Source organism: Phaseolus vulgaris, chromosome 1 (genome assembly GCF_000499845.2).
Source record: "Phaseolus vulgaris cultivar G19833 chromosome 1, P. vulgaris v2.0, whole genome shotgun sequence".
NCBI lineage: Eukaryota > Viridiplantae > Streptophyta > Magnoliopsida > Fabales > Fabaceae > Phaseolus > Phaseolus vulgaris.
The window spans coordinates 32093720-32110954 of record NC_023759.2 but is presented as its reverse complement, the minus strand read 5'-3'; the positions used below and the strand labels follow the sequence as shown (position 1 = coordinate 32110954).

The 17235-nt window shown below is 40.0% G+C and overlaps 1 protein-coding gene across 1 annotated transcript; it reads left to right on the top strand.

Annotated features, from left to right (window-relative positions):
* The first annotated feature begins 357 nt into the window (after positions 1-357).
* On the top strand, positions 358-1875 carry LOC137815879 (uncharacterized). The gene has a single exon (XM_068618988.1). It carries the CDS (start codon positions 358-360, stop codon positions 1873-1875), a length of 1518 nt encoding a protein of 505 aa, XP_068475089.1.
* Positions 1876-17235: the final 15360 nt, after the last annotated feature.

Sequence of the window (17235 nt, the reverse complement as noted above, 5' to 3'; positions counted from 1 at the left end):
TGTTAGAGGTTTTCAGTCGCAGTTTTCGAGATCAGGTTTCAAGAATCGTTCAAGATCCTCAGTTCATCGTGAAGTTTAGTTCAAATCACTGTTTGTTGGTGTTTGTTCGAAGTTTGCTGAAGATACGCTGTTGCTCGTGGTTTCCAGCGATCGTTTTCCGATTGATTATCAGTTTTCACCAGTTGTTCGTTAATCTAGTTCGAGTTCCCGTCGTTTTCTTCATCTTCCTGAAGTTTCAACCGTTCGTCTTTTAGTTTCACCAAGTTTTCACCATTCGTTCTCAATCTCGTTTGGTTCACCGGAGAAGTTTGTTAGAACCTCCGTAACTGTTGGAAGAATTTCAAGAAATCACTGAAAATGAGAACCACCAGGCAAAGTTCGATGCGCGCTGAGAGTGGAGACCTGACCATGCAGCAGGTCATGGATATGGTGCAGGGATTGCAGGAGGCAATGGCGGTATCGAAGGTTGAACAAGAACGCATGCAGGCGGATCTCGCGACGTCTCAGGCGAGAAATGAGGAGCTCTGTCGTGCGAATGAGGAGTTGCGCCGGGGGTTGCACAACAACTCAGGGCTACGCGAGGCAGATGAGAGCGAGTGCTTCACTCCACCAAGGGAATTCTCTATGCCGTTCTCGCAGTCGATTCTGGAGGCGGTAATTCCTAACACGTTCGTAGGTCCTAAGGTGACCTTCACTGGGATGGAAGATCCCGAGGCACATCTCACTGCGTTCCACACGCAGATGATGCTGGTAGGCGGCTCCGACGCCGTGAGGTGCAAGCTCTTCATGAGCACTCTGACTGGCATGGCCATGGACTGGTTCATCAGCCTTCCAGATGGCCATATCACATCTTTCGCACAACTTTCTCAGTTATTCAGGGAGCAGTACCTAGCAAACAGGGCTCCACCACTAGTCTCGTATGACTTGTTTGACGTGAAGCAGTATCAAGGCGAGACCTTGAAGGAGTATATCAATCGCTTTGGCGCTCATGTGGTGAAGGTTGGCACCACGAAGGAGCCCATGATTGTCTATGCATTCAGAAAGGGGGTGTGCCCTGGGCCTTTCTGCGAATCGATCATTCGCAACCGCCCTCGAACTTTCGCTGAGATAAGGCGTCGTGCTGTGGAACACATCGCCACTGAGGGCGAGGTGTGCGAGAAGCGCACAAGTGTTGCACCCACACGCCCGAGAGCACCGTCGTGTGCACAATCTGCCAGGATTAACGAGACAGCAATGGGAAGGAAGAACCAGGAGAGGAGACGCCCTTACGAGGCGAGGAGGCCCCAACCTAGGGGTCAAGCAGAGGGAAACAGACCGGCAAGGGAAGGGAATAGGCCGATAAGGCGCAATTTCGTGGTGGAGCTTAAAGATCTTATTGCTGTGCCAATTATAGCTGACAGGTTGAGGCCACCAGTGAAGACAGATAAAGTGTTGGGACCTCACAAAGACTCGTGGTGCGAGTTCCACGAGGCATTTGGGCACCACATCAACAACTGCTTGGCGCTGGGCCATCAGTTAGATGAACTGGTGAAGAATGGCTTTCTCAAGGATTACCTGGTCGGGTCTGCTACGGCATCGGCCTTGGCAGTGCCAGAGGAAGATCAGGCACATGAGATGCCAATCCACGGAGAAGTACACACCATCTCTGGTGGCTTTTTAGGAGGAGGGCCCACTACCTCTCAGCGCAAGAGGTATGTGAGGACAGTGAATTCAGTTGCTGAAGAAGGTTCAGACGGCCCATGGGAGACATATTTGGTGTTCACGAAAGCTGATCTACGTGATGTCGTCCCCCATGACAATGACCCCGTGGTCATTTCGGTTGTCACAACTGGGAGAAAGGTGCATAGAGTGTTAGAATGGATAACTTTAAACTAGAGGGGGGGTGAATTGTTTAAAGAGAATTTTCGTAAACTTTTAAAACAAGAATGAATTTATCTCTGGAAACTATTGATAAGAAATTCAGTTTACCAAAAACAACAAACAAAATCAGCACAACCAGAAAAACAATCGGTTGTTTCACAGAAACAATCGGTTGTTTATACCAGCAAACAACAATTAAAACATAATTTAAAGAGTCAGAGATAGAGAGATTGTACATAGTTGATTATACTGGTTCACTCCAAACCCAGAGCTACATCCAGTCTTCTCAGAAACCCTGAGGAAATCCACTAAGCAATCACACCTTGATCACTTACACAACAACCAAGAGAATGACCTTGAACACCTCAAGAAACACACTCTCCTTGGTCAACACACCTACACCAAGATTGCTGATCTTGATCCCCTCAAGAACACACAACCAATCTTAGCAAACACATAAACGAAACTTGTTTCACAGAGAATACAAGGATTACACTTGTTACAGAAGATAATTTGAAATCAATACAAGCAAAATCCTATTCCACAACTTTGATCAATCACACACTCTTAGCAATCTCAGCTCTTTGAAAAACTCAAAAACTCTTAGCAAAAACTTGTCAAAGATTACTTGTCAAATCTGTTTTTCTGAATTTATTCAAAGATGTAGTTTGTTATCAAATCTTAACAAACTCTTAAATTGTATTAAAAGATTGGTCAAAACATTTAATGACTGGAGCGTAAGCAGTTAAAACATTTAAAGCTCAGTCAAAGATAAAATAGTTTTTTTGTTATGGTCCCAAAACAAACAATGGGTTGTTTCCTCGAATCAATCGGTTGTTTTGGTTCTTAACAGTTCAACCATTTTAAAAACAGTTTTCAATCTTTTTCTCAAAACACCTAAGTATAAACAATCGGTTGTTTCGACAAAACAATCGGTAGTTTTAACTTAGTTTGAAAACATTTTACTTTCACAAAGAGTGAGATGCTTATGCTTTAGATTTAATCAAAGGGTGGATTACAACATATAAGCTACCTTAGAACTATGCTAAACCAGCACAGCAACACCAAGCACAACAAAGGCTTCAACATCCTTCAAAGGTTTGGATTCTTCAAAGGGTTTGGATTCTTCAAAGCTTTGAACACCACTTGGTTCAACAATCTCCCCCTATTTGATGAAGACAAATCCATGATGCTTGTGTTGTACCTAATTAAATCTGAAGTAGTTCCTGCAAGATATAGTTTTGAACAAAGCAAAGAACTTCTGATATTTGATTAGCACAGATAAACAGTAATAAACTTCAGAGCTAAATATCAGAAAATATTACTCATCCCAAACTGTTTTAACAAAAAAAAAACGAAACTTAAACACAGCAGAAACACAACATATATCTCCCCCTATTTGTCTTCACAAATAGACAAAGAGAAGAGATAAAACAAGATATTGTTTTGATTACATCATAATTAAAGCAGTAACAACAGAAAGAAAGAAATTTAAAAACCAGATATAACAGCCAAAAACAATCGATTGTTCCGATAACCAATCGGTTGTTTTTCCTTCATTCTTCTTCATCAGCAAACTGAAGATCAAAGATTTGGTTCTGGACAGCTTCAATCTGTTCATCTAACGTCATGAACCGTGCATCCATGTTGTTAAACCTGGTGTCAATCCTCTGGAATTTGCTAACACAGAGATCATGGAGGCTCCTTTGATTTTCAGCAAAGCTATTAAGCCTATTCACCATGAGTCTTTCAAAAGAAGACATGGTTTGTATCCTTTCTCCTTGATTTCCAGCACCAGTACTTGGTCCAGCATCTTGATAATCTTCAGGTGGATCTTCATGTTGAACATCCATACCAGTAGGTTCATCTTGTTCAAGATTAGCAGCACCACTAGATGAGGCACCATGATCACCATCCTTGCATATCCATTTTCGACCTACTTTTGTAAAACCCATTTTGCTGAGTGATCCATTGTTCAAATCTTGAGTTGACTTGACCAACTCAGAAGTTTCATCTTCAAGGTTTACTTCAAAATAGAGTAGAAATTTAGATACCAAAACAGCATATGGATAATGATAATCACCTAACCTCGTGGCTTTTTGAATGTGTTCTTTGATGATGTGGATCCAATTGATTTTGATTTTCTTGGTGATGCAGAAGATATATACCAGATCTTCTTTAGTTAGAACAGAGTGATTACTCCCCCTTGGAGTTAGAATCCAAGTCACAATGAGAGCAAGCAATCTCTCATCAAGCTTTAGACCTCCAATCGAGCATGTACTTACTTGAGCATGTTGATTCTTCAAGCAACTCTTGTAGAATTGGATTTTGTTAAAATCCTCCACCACTCCAAGGTTTCCCATGTTGATTCTAAGACCAAAGAACTTGAGACCAGCAACAATAGTCCATACTTCATGAGTTATCTCCATTTCTACATCCTTCACATGAGAAACTAGATTGTTCCCTCAAACTTTAGGTTTGTGTAGAACACCCTCACCAAATCTGGATATATGTTTCCCTTCATCTCCAGGAACTTTCTGAGAGATTGATCCTTGAGCATCCTTCTCACATTATCAAGCTTTTTACTTTTCAGCCAATCAAAGCATACAACCTTGGGGTTGTTTATCTTCTTGATACTTGTTTCATACCTATACTTCTCAATAAGATCATTGTCTCCAGAAAACCAGCCTTCCAGCCTTCCTCCAGACCTTACAGCTCTGGATTTGACTCTCTTTGAAGTGGGAGGAGTTGATTCCATGATGGCAGAGAAGAAAACAAAGAGGAGCTCTCTTCACAGATTTTTGCAAGAGATGTTGCAAAAGATGTTGCAAGAGATGTTGCAATTGGTTGTTCTTGTTGAAGAGATCAGCTGCACCAGATTTTATAGCAGAAAAAGAATCAATTAGCATTCAATTTTATTCAGTGAGTACCTGATTTTCAGAGAGAGAGGACTTGACTCTGCTATGCACAGAAAATGTCAGAAAAAGCTGAGAATCACATGGTCTTCACATGTGATCTTTGACTAGTCATTAAGACTCTTGAATTTCCAAGATATTGGAATATTTTCCTTTATGACTGTTGTAACTTCTCTCTGAACATGATCAGCTTTCAACACCGATTCTTTGACCAAGATTCTCTCTTTGAATTGATCTGCAACGAATAAAAATTTAAAATAGCAATTAAAACAATTTCTTCATAGTGCTGTCAGACCAAAAACAATCGGTTGCCTTTCTTCTCCTTGTAGCTAGTCTTTTTCTCTTTGCTCTTGTTTGGGCAATCAGCCTTTATATGACCTTGCTCACCACAACCAAAACAAGTATAGTTATTTGAATTAAAATCATTGGATTTCTTGTTTCCATACCTATCTTTGTTGTTGTCTTTGTTGCGGTTTCTTTTTAGGAATTTGCTGAACTTTCTTGACAGCAAGCTAAGGTTTTCCTCATCACTATCATCACTAGAATCTTGCTTTCCCTTGTGCTTGGACGCTTTTAAGGCTATGCTCCTTGTGTGCTTATCTTCACTCTCTTGAACATTGAGTATATTCATCTCTAGCTCATGTTCCCTAAGCTTTCCAAACAAAGAAGCAACACTTAATGATGTTAGATCTTTAGATTCGGAAATAGCAGTTACCTTTGGTTGCCATGCTCTATCAAGACATTTCAAGATCTTGATGTTCAGCTCTTCCTTATCAAAGGTCTTGTCAAGGCTCATAAGGTGATTGATGATGTGCGTGAATCTTTTCTGCACCTCAGCAATTGTTTCTCCTTTAAGCATTCTAAACATCTCATACTCTTGGATAAGAGCATGCTTTCTAGCTCTTTTCACCTCATTTGTTTCTTCATGAGTGACTTCCAAGGTGTCCCACATTTCTTTTGAAGATTTGCATTGCGAGACCCTGAAAAACTCATCAGAATTTAAAGCAGAGGTTATAATATTTTTGGCAATGCAATCGAATTGGGCCTTTTTGCTTTCTGCATCAGTGTATTGAGACCATGGTTTCTCAATGACAGATCCATCCTTTTCAAACTTTGGGACAAAAGGACCATTTTCAATTGCATCCCAAATTCCTTTGTCAAGAGATTCCATAAATATTTTCATTCTTACTTTCCAAAATTGGTAGTTCAAACCACAAAACAGAGGTGGTCTGTTAATTGAAGCACCTTCCCCAAAAGGTAGTCTATCAGCCATTAAAAAAGATTTTTAGGATCAACTTGAATAATTTTCAAGAACCAAGCTCTTGATGCCAATTGTTAGAATGGATGGCTGAATTGTTTAAAAATAATTTTGTAAACTTTTAAAACAAGAATGAATTTATCTATGGAAACTATTGATAAGAAATTCAGTTTACCAAAATCAGCACAACCAGAAAAACAATCGGTTGTTTCATAGAAACAATCGGTTGTTTAAACCAACAAACAACAATTAAAACATAATTTAAAGAGTTAGAGATAGAGAGATTGTACACAATTGATTATATTGGTTCACTTCAAACCCAAAGCTACATTCAGTCTTCTCAGAAACCCTGAGGAAATCCACTAAGCAATCACACCTTCATCACTTACACAACAACCAAGAGAATGACCTTGAACACCTCAAGAAACACACTCTCCTTGGTCAACACACCTACACCAAGATTGCTGATCTTGATCCCCTCAAGAACACACAGCCAATCTTAGCAAACACAGAAACAAAACTTGTTTCACAGAGAATACAAGGATTACACTTGTTACAGAAGATAATTTGAAATCAATACAAGCAGAATCCTATTCCACAACTTTGATCAATCACACACTCTTAGCAATCTCAGCTCTTTGAAAAACTCAAAAACTCTTAGCAAAAACTTGTCAAAGATTACTTGTCAAATATGTTTTTCTGAATTTATTCAAAGATGTAGTTTGTTATCAAATCTTAACAAACACTTAAATTGCATTAAAAGATTGGTCAAAGCATTTAATGACTGGAGCGTAAGCAGTTAAAACATTTAAAGCTCAGTCAAAGATAAAACAGTTTTTCTGTTATGGTCCCAAAACAAACAATCGGTTGTTTCCTCGAATCAATCGGTTGTTTTGGTTCTTAACAGTTCAACCATTTTAAAAACAATTTTCAATCTTTTTCTCGAAACACCTAAGTATAAACAATAGGTTGTTTCGACAAAACAATCGATTGTTTTAACTTAGTTTGAAAACATTTTACTTTCACAAAGATTGAGATGCTTATGCTTTAGATTTAATCAAAGGGTGGATTACAACATATAAGGTACCCTAGAACTATGCTAAACCAGCACAGCAACACCAAGCACAACAAAGGCTTCAACATCCTTCAAAGGGTTTGGATTCTTCAAAGCTTTGAACACCACTTGGTTCAACATAGAGTTCTTGTCGACCAGGGCAGTTCTGCAGATGTCATGTTCTGGTCGACCTTCAACAAGCTTCAGTTGTCCCCTGACCTGCTGAGGCCCTACACTGGATGCTTGTATGGGTTTGCAGGGGACCAAGTGGAAGTACGGGGCTACTTGGAGCTGAGGACGACGTTTACGGATGGAACGACGTCCCGTACAGAGAGCATTCGTTACTTGGTAGTCAACGCCAATTCAGCTTACAATATTCTGTTGGGTAGGCCAGCGCTGAATAGGCTGAGACCAATGGCTTCCACGCGCCACATGAAGATGAAGCTGCCAGATCTTAGTGGCAAGGTGATCGTGATCAAATATGATCAGGAAGAGGCCCGAAAATGCTATGAAAATAGCTTAAAAATGAAGAGGGGCGTGGTCATGGTGATGGAGCGCCCGCCCGTGTCGGATACACCGATGGAGGTAGAGCCCTTGGAAGAGGCGACGCCCGCGGAGTCGATGCCTGTCGAGGCCTCACACGCGGAGGCGACGCCCAAGGAAGATGCGCCCTTAGAAGAAGGACATGGGGAGGCCTCGCCCATGGAAGAAGTATCCGAGGGGTCCTCGCCCATGGAAGAAGCGGTAGAGGAGGCGACGCCTAAAGCATTTGATGGGGCGACGCCTATAAGAGATGGCAGCAGAAGCGAGTCTCGTGTGGAGAGTGTGCGAGACATGCAACCCCGACCAGTAGACAACGTGGTGGAAAGGCAGATAGGTGGCACGGTGTTCAAGTTGGGGCGTTTGCTGAGCTAGGAAGAGCAGGACGAAGTGGCGGCGTTGATTTCGCGTCACCTAGATGCGTTCGCATGGTCCGCCTTGGACATGCTAGGCATCGACCCAAACTTCCTATGCCACCACCTCACCATGGATCCCAAGGTTTGCCCTGTACGATAGAGGTGGAGAAAGTTCAATGAGAAGAGGCGAGGATAAAGGCTGAAGCAGTGAAGAGAAGGGTGAAGCATCAGTACAACTCTAAGGTGAAGCCGCGACAATTCCAAGTAGCTGACCTGGTCATGCGGAAGGCTCATCTTTATGAGTTGAAGAACAAGTTGTCTCCCAAGTGGACCAGACCCTTCAGAGTAACCGAAGCAAGGGGAATGACTCATACAAGCTTGAGACTCTGGAAGGAGGCCCCATCCCACGTAGCTGGAACGTAGCCAATTTGAAGTTTTATTTTAGCTAAAAACATTATGTAGTACACATTCTAAAAGGGGTCACTCTTTTTCCCTTACGGGGCTTTTTTTAATGAGGTCACCCAAGTAAAAAGAAGTTCAAGAAAACTTTGTCTCAGTTTTTCCTTCTCTCACAAAGTAAAAGCAAGGATTAAGAAACCAAAACAAAGGCTCAAGGCGTCGCCAGGCGTGGGCGTCGCCAGGGGTAGGCGACGCCAGGTGAAGGCCTCGCCAGGTGTAGGCATCGCCAGTTAAGGGAGCGGGCGTCGAGTGCGCGAACCAGTTTGAACGAGTCGACACCCCAAAGCAAGTGACGGGAGCACATTCCCAGGTGTGGGCGTCGAGTTGAAAGGTACGCATAGTATAAGTTAAAATCTGGGCGTCTAGTCCCTGAGCAGGGGTTAAGGGATTCCTTCGAGACGCCCCCTCCTTAGGTGAGAACAGCTAGCCCCGGTGTCTGATGTTTAGACACCTCGCAAGGAAGTGGCGGGGGGCGTTTCCTTCGAGCGTGCGCATCAGATAGTAAGAAGTTTCGGAGCAGTGGAGAACCAGGTCACTTGGTGCAGATACACGCAGTTAAGGAGAAGCGCCATCCTTCGAGAAACCTTCTCCTTAGGCGTAATCACCAAAATCCCTGGTCATCTTGGTGTTTAGACACACCAGGGACGATACGACGATGTTTCCAACATGCCTCTCCCTGGGCATGGGCACCAAGAACACTGATCGCCTTGGTGTTTTCAGACACCCTGAGGACGAAACGACACTACCTCCGGGTAGGCCTTTCCTCAGGTGTGGGCACCAAGCGCGCAGAGATAAGGGCTAAGTCGCCTTGGTGTTTAGACACCCCGTGGACGATACGGCTGTGTTGTAATAGGCCTCTCCACGGGCGTGGGCACCAAAGCGTGACTTTGTCCCAAGTGTTTAGACACGTTGGGGACGATACGACCTCGTGTTCAGCGAGTCTCTCCTCGAGCGTGGACACCCAGTACAGATAAGATAAGCCCTCCTCGCCCTCGAGCGATGTCGAGGCCACATAAGAAGAGATAAAGTCCTCCCCCGCCCTTGAGCGATGCCGAGGCCATAGAAGAGACGAGACCTCTTTTCATCTTAAGCGATGACAAAGCTAGCAATACCTTTGGCAGTGAGCACCCTAGGACTCAAGAAAAGTGAGCAAAAGAGCAAGTTGAAAATTTTGCAAGTTAAAGAAGCAAGAGAAATTCGAAGAGCGAGGAGAAGAAGCATAGAGAACACAAGTTATCAAAAGCAGTAAGTGCAGAAAGGAATATCCAAGGGTGTAAGGCCAGAGCAATCAATTATATACAAAGTGTGCAGAAAAAAGAGTTCACAACAGATGAAACCAAATACTAGTTATATTAAGAAATATGGGGAACAAAGATGTTCATAGCAATTACAAAAGAGAGCAAAGATTGCAGAGAAAGTTTGAGAAGATGAACAGTAGAGGGAATGCGAAGAGCGAATGAAACAGTAATTTGAAGCGCGCGTTTTCGAAAGGTATAACGTTAACTTGAGGAGCGCGAGAGGCGTTAAGTTGTGGCCGTGCAATCGGGCCACATGTCGTGAGATTAGAGCATAACTTAAAGTGTCACGTCCTCAGCGCAGAGAATGTCACGTCAGTTGTTTAGAGAATGTCACGTCATCAGGAGTGCCACGTGGATAGTAGGGCGAGGCCTTAGTCTTTTTGCTGAAACAAGTGTCAGCTCAAGACTGGGGGGCTTGTGTACCGTCCCGTCCTCGAGCGTTGACCAAAGTCAAAGTCAAGGTCAAAGTCAAACGTGTGGTAGGACCCGCCTGGGGGGCCTAGGGGAGAAAGTCAACAGGTTGACCAGTTTGGGCGTCGCCAGATGTACGCTTCGCCTGAAAGAGGCGTCGCCATGATAGGCGTTGGCAGACTCATGTGTAGATGTTGTCATCCCCCGATACCCACGGGTAGGAAAGACCGTGGAGGGGATGACATGCTAAGAGGCAACGGTACGGGCGAGGACGCTTTGGGCCCCGGTACCTCAGAACAGTAATGAAGAGAAGAAAAATGTGGCCTCAAGGCCATAGTCCCAGTATCAGCAGGGGGGAGTAGCCTGCCTCGTGAAGTACCCACGCCACCTTCGGAGAATCCCTGGAACAAATGCGACCCAGGAGAGGGCCACGCCCAGGGGTGAACCATGTGCATGGTACGAGAGGAAGGCAGATACACTCCCAGGGCGAGTGACTAGAAGTTGGGCCGCATGAGTTGGCACCCAGGTAGTCACCCCTCGCGCCAGATGCAGTCCAGAGAAGGAAGACTTACACGTTGGAGTTTCCCTAAGTTGGGTTCAGCGTGGTAAGGCTTTCCACGTGGAATGGCGGTCAAGTCAGAAGGACATGTGGCAGTAAGCATTGAAACATCAAGGTATATAAGCTTCTCTGAAAGATTTACTAAGGTACGTTCGATCAGTTGCACATTTTTACCAGTTACACGTTCACTCAGAGAGAGAGAGAGAATTCAGAGTTAGTTACGATTCAGTTACGATCTCCGATACAGAGGTTTTGATGTTTCTTGCTTCATTTACTTGATCGTCGGAGTGCAAACGGCCGCGAGGGCTCCCTTTGCTCGTTTCATTTTAGGTTCTCACGACGGTGCAAGGCGGAGATCTGAGTTGAAGACGAAAAAGTCCTCGAGTGCAAGTCAGAGCCACGCGCGAAGACTTTCTCAGTCAACCGGCAGGAACAGAAAAATATACGTACAATAAACTTCAAGATCAAATCAATACAAATAAATGACAATTCATTAAAGAATTTCTTCTCATATGCTCACAAGTAAGTGTTTCTTTCTATATTCATTGAATCATAACAAATCACAGTTGTTTTTCATTTCATCTTGCTGTCACAAACATATTAGAAACATGAATCTTGAGGTCTTTTCCAGGGTTATAATGAGGTTGGGCCTCCAAACAATATTGGTTTTTCAGGTAACAAAATGCACAATTTAAAGAAGAAAAACATACATACAATCAAATTATAACACATATGTATTATCTAATAACTATTTTCTTTTGACTTCACACTTTTCCTCATTTTTCTTTCTACCTTTTCATGATATTCCACATGATTTTTTTTTTCCTTTTCTCTTTCTTTTTCTTTTTCTCTTCGATAGGAATATATTTTTCTTATTTTAAACTTTTTGAGCTTTCAACAATTAGAACCAACCATTCCCTTTTCTATATTTATTGCATCTATGTTTTGTTGAACTAGATGCTTTGATGTCTCCAAATCCAAATGGAATGCATGAAGATCCTTGATGTTGGTTGTGTGTGTCTAGATGTATTTGAATTTGTTAATCCACTCTCTGTAATGATTCAAGGTTGTTTGATCTGGACTGTGGCAGTTCTAAAGCACATAAACAAGGATAAATGCAAGTCTGTCAATTTTATTCCTTAAGCAAGAAAATCATGAGAAATATGGGGTCAACAACAAAGGTATTCTTGTTGAATCAATAAAAGTTGGGATTAAAGAAGAGGTGATATGATGAAGAGTAATCAAAGTGATTTTTATTATTATGGTTCAGAAGCACACACTTTACTCAAATTCTTGACAAGTCAAAAATTCATGACCCATGTAAAGTATGTTGTATATTCTCATCCTATGCATGTGCCTCATATGACCAAATGAACATCTAAACGTTTTTCTCTTGGTTAAGTTTGTTGAGGTTGTCTTTGATATGATTCCACTAACACAATTAGAATGGTTCTTGACATTCTTAGGAATCATCTTGAGTTGGTTATGAGGTAGGCACTTTATCATAGAATTGGATCAAGGTTCTATGAACAAGAACTCACCAAAACTAGTGCCAAAACACAAACTCATATGGAAGTTCCAATTATTGTCAAATTGAACCGATTAAAATGAGAGGAAAAGCAATTGCACCGAATAGAATTGACATAGAACTGAAATGAGCCGATCAAAATGAAATAAAAGGCAAGAATACTGAAAAGAAGTGATGGAAAAGTAAAAGCACCGAACCAAAACACAAAACAAAGAAGAACAACTTGCTGAAAAGTGAAATAGTTTCTCTTGGTTAAATTTGTTGAGGTTGTCTTCGTGCAAATGTATGAATGAATTACATTATGCATTTCCCATCACTTTGAAAGTTATTTGCTTTGAAAAACATTCACTTGTTGTCATAGCAAAAACAACCAATTGTTTTCATAAAACAACTGACTATTTTACCTGTAACATCTCTGAATAAAGTTGTTATGAATTCTTATGTATGGTTACAACTATTTCTTTTCTTTCAAAATCCGTTGTGGGTCAAATATGCATTTATTGTGCCTCTGAATCAAATAGTAAAAGGATATATATTCTTTGTTTTCTTCGAAATTCAAAGCTTTTTATGAATGACAATGACATTGGTGGTCATGGGGTTGATGAATATTTGTAAAATGTGATTACATTTGGAATCTTCACCTTGCTTGGAGGTGGTGAATGCAAATGTATATTTGAAACGACTAGAAGATTTGATCTTAGCAGAAGAGAGAATATTTCTACCAAATCCACCTCTTGATCAAATTTTACTAGCTATCTCAATCAAGAATGGATACTTTTCTTGGAATGCAAAGGCAGAAAGCCCTACATTGTCAAACATAAATATGGAAATACTTGTTGGCTATCTAGTTGCAGTTGTTGGCAGTACAGGAGAAAGGAAGACATCATTAGTGTTTGTGATGCTTGAAGAAATTCCTCCAAGTAGAGATTCAACTATTGGTATGAGAGACTTAGTAATTTTCTCTTGTCTCATGTCTATGAGAGAGGCAAAATTGATAAGACTTTTTTTATTAAAAAGTCAAAATGTTGATGATATCATATTTGGCTACTAATGATTGCCTATGTGAGGAATTTGTGGCAACTATGTAGGGGGAGTTTGAAACTTCTATGATGGGAGAGTTATCCTTCTTCTTACGGCTGCAGGTCAAGAAATCAAAGGATGGCATCTTCCTAAGCCAAACCAAGTACTGCAAGGAGATTCTTAGGAAGTTTGAGATGGAAAACTACAAAGAGGCATCCACACTAATGTCAACAAGCTGCTATATGGATGCCGACTTGGCTAGAACAGCAGTAGATCAAACCAAATTTAGAGGATTAATTGGTTCCTTGCTTTATCTCATTCTAGCAGGCCCGACATTATGTTTGCAGTTTTCCTATGTGCTAGATTTTAATCAATCTCACTTCAAGGCTGCCAAACTAATTATGAAATACCTTAAGGGCACAACTAGTGTTGGTTTCTGGTATCCCTCTCACTCTCCTATACATTTGGTTGGTTATTCTGATTATGATTTTGCATGGGGCAAGATGGACATAAAAAGCACAAGTGGCACTTGTCATCTTCTTGGTTCAAGTCTCATATCTTGGCAAAGCAAGAAGCAAGCTTGTGTGGCCCTCTCAACTGCAGAAGTTGAGTATATAGTTGTTGGTAGTTGTTATGCTCAAATCCTTTGGATCAAAGAACAACTAGAGGATTTTAGGTTGAAGGTCAACAATGTTTCTTTGCTTTGTGATAACACAAGTGCTATCAACCTCACTAAAAATTATATTCAACATTCATGGGCTAAGCACATTGATATTCGCGACCACTTTATAAGAGATCATGTGAGCAACGGGGATTGTGAAATTCAGTTTATTGAAACTGAAAAGCAACGTGCAGATATCTTCACTAAGCCATTTCCTCGTGAAAGGTTTTTCTTCTTGAGAAATGAGTTGGGTATACTTGATTCTCAAAATCTTGGTTAATTTTGTTTTTATCCTTTCTCTTATATTATTTATGAAGACAAATAGCGGGAGAATGGTGTGGTTTCTATGTTGTACCTTGCTGCTACACTCTATGGTTTCTTATGCTGCTATGACTACTGCTATATCTCTTATATAACCCTAATATGCACCTTAATTCAACACTATTTTCACACTATTTTTTTGGTTTTTCTACTTAAATGCTTATGCAGAAAACTGGTTCTTATGTGCTTGTTAAACCTCGGTTATCCTGCTTCTATGTATGTCTTGTAAGTGCATAATTTCTTTTTTGCAAGATCTATCAAATTCAAAAACGAAAACACAAGCAAACTAGGGATTTGTTGTTGAGGCAATTGGCCATGCAATTAAATCACAATTTAGGGGTCCCTATTATCACTATGACGAAGCACCAGAGGAAGTCCAACTTAAATGGTGGACTAAATTTAAGGTAACCTAAACTTTTCATTTTAATTCTTCTCATCCAACAATTTATGAATATCATAAAATATGCATAATTGTGTTGTTTGTTTTTTATAGACTCAAGTCATTTGGGCCCCACATGATGAGTGGCAAATAAAAAAAAATCTACAAGTCAAAGGTTAGGAAACGCCTTTCTGATATGCTTGGGAAAGCTCAGGTTAAAGGGATTAGACCTACTTGGATTGGTGAGCAGACATGGATTGGTCTTTTAACCTATTGGGATTCCAAAAAGTTCAAACAAAAATCAATTCAAAATAAATTAAATCGGTCATCAACTCGAGGTGGGGCATTGCATTCCACTGGTCGTAAATCACACGTGGACATTGCATTGGGACTAGTAAGTACATTAATTATGTATATTTCGTTATATCTTATTCAATTTAGTACACAATATCTAATATTGTTAACTATTTTCATCTCTTTTAAGAGCGTAAATATGGTCGACCTGTTGAGCCAGATGAATTATTCATGGCAACACACACTAAGAAGGATGTTGCTTGAGTAGATACTCATGCCAGACAAACATATGTAAGTTGTTGGTTTACTTTTTCTTACATATTTTATATTTCTAACTTACTATTGTAATATTGAGAACTCCCAAAAATGCACTAGGAAACCTACCATGAGCGGCTGAAAGCCATCCAAACCAATAGCTCTGATGGATCTACCTCTAACATCCAATCAACAACAAAGCTTCAATGTTGGAATGATGTTGTTGGAGACAAGAGCAGAGGTCGATGTTATGGCACTGCAAACTTGTCTACCAACATTCGACATGGTGTGTCATCAATTTATCAACCTAACATATTACCTTCTTCCATTGACTACATAACTGAGAATGAACAACTCCGTCGAAAGGTCATGGAAGAAAATCAAATAGCTAATCAAACAAATCAAAATGTAGTTATGTTGATGGATAAAATACATTTGTTGGAGCAAAAATTAGCCATGATTGAACGACATCAACTTGACACGTCAAGTGGCACGAGTCAAGTCCACCCATACTATGTTGAACAATTTGATGATCTGCCAGTGCCTTGAGTTCATCATCCATCCATCTATGTTTCAATTTTTTCTTCATATGTCATGTTATCTTTAAGGACACTTATACATTACATTATGTTATTTTGCATTGTAATGATAAAAATTAGGTGCATTGCAACTTTCAAATCTGATTTTTTGTTATGCTTTGGATTTTAATTACAAGACATTCGTGTTATCATGCTTAATTAATTATGATTTGGATTTCAATTAGTGACCACATTTTATAATTCAATTTCAATATTCATTTCAATTTGGAATTTGGTGTTTTTTTGTAATTTTGGTGTTTTATAAATTTATTTCTTTATTACAATTTACAGGTATTACATTCTCATAAATTGGATTTAGATTCATTGAAAACTGATTCAAATTTAGTCTGATATTAATTTTTAAAAAAAGTTCAAATTTGATTTTTAAATATATTTATAGTTATAAATATTCAAATTCAAGCAACTTTCTACCCGGTATTTTTTTTTATTTCACTATTTGTGTGGGCCTAACCCACATTAGCATTTTAATTTTTTTCAAATTTGTGTCAAATAAACTCATTGAGTTTAATTCAATTATTTACTGTCCAAGAAGCGTAGGCTACACGCACACTAGCCTCAAACTTTGTGTTGTGTAGGTTTAGCCCATGCAAAATGCATCCACATTGCATAAGTTTAGCCCACTCAAAATGCGTCTACATTGTGTACTTTTAGCCCACTCAAAGTGATTCCATTTTTGCATAGGTTTAACCCACTCAAATTGCTTCCACTTTGCGTAGGTTTAGCCTACTCAAACTACACCAGTCATTCAATCCCATGCTAGAATGTTAGCATCAAAGGCATTAGCTTCCATTTTTTTTAATCTGAACCTGCGTTAAAAACGACTTTACGTGGACTTTTTCCTGTTTATGTCTCTCACATTTTTGGGGCGTGACTTTTAAGAAAAAAATAAATCACATTAAAAAAGTGTAACATAAAATATTAAAAATGTAGTTATTTTGCAATTTAAAAAAGATTAAATATATAACTTATAAATATTATAGATTTGGGTCATGAAATGTGGATAAGTTAAACCACGAAATCTTGATGTGACACATAATTTATGAATAACCAATAAATAAAAATAGTGTGACCTAAAACTTTATCTTAATCTTATAATTAAAATCTTTAAACTTAAATATTGACTCTCATACAAACCTAAATTTTAATTAAATTTTTGTTCCCTGTCAATGGTACATCATTGTTCCTTGTTTTTCATACAGATCTCTCATCTCCATTGTTCACCAACATTTACTTCAACTCATCCCTATCTCACTCTCTAGCCATTGTCTCTCCTTCCTCACCATCCGTCATCCTCTCTCCTTTGAAGTTGTAGTCATCATCGCCATCGCTTGGTCAGTCTCTCAATCTTGATCTTTTTTACTCTATATGTCGTCCCTCACTCATTTTCTCGCTACTTTTGACCTTGTTTCTCACCAGTCTCATTGTCTCTCATCTTTCACTCTCAGTGTCTCTTGTCTATTATTTCATT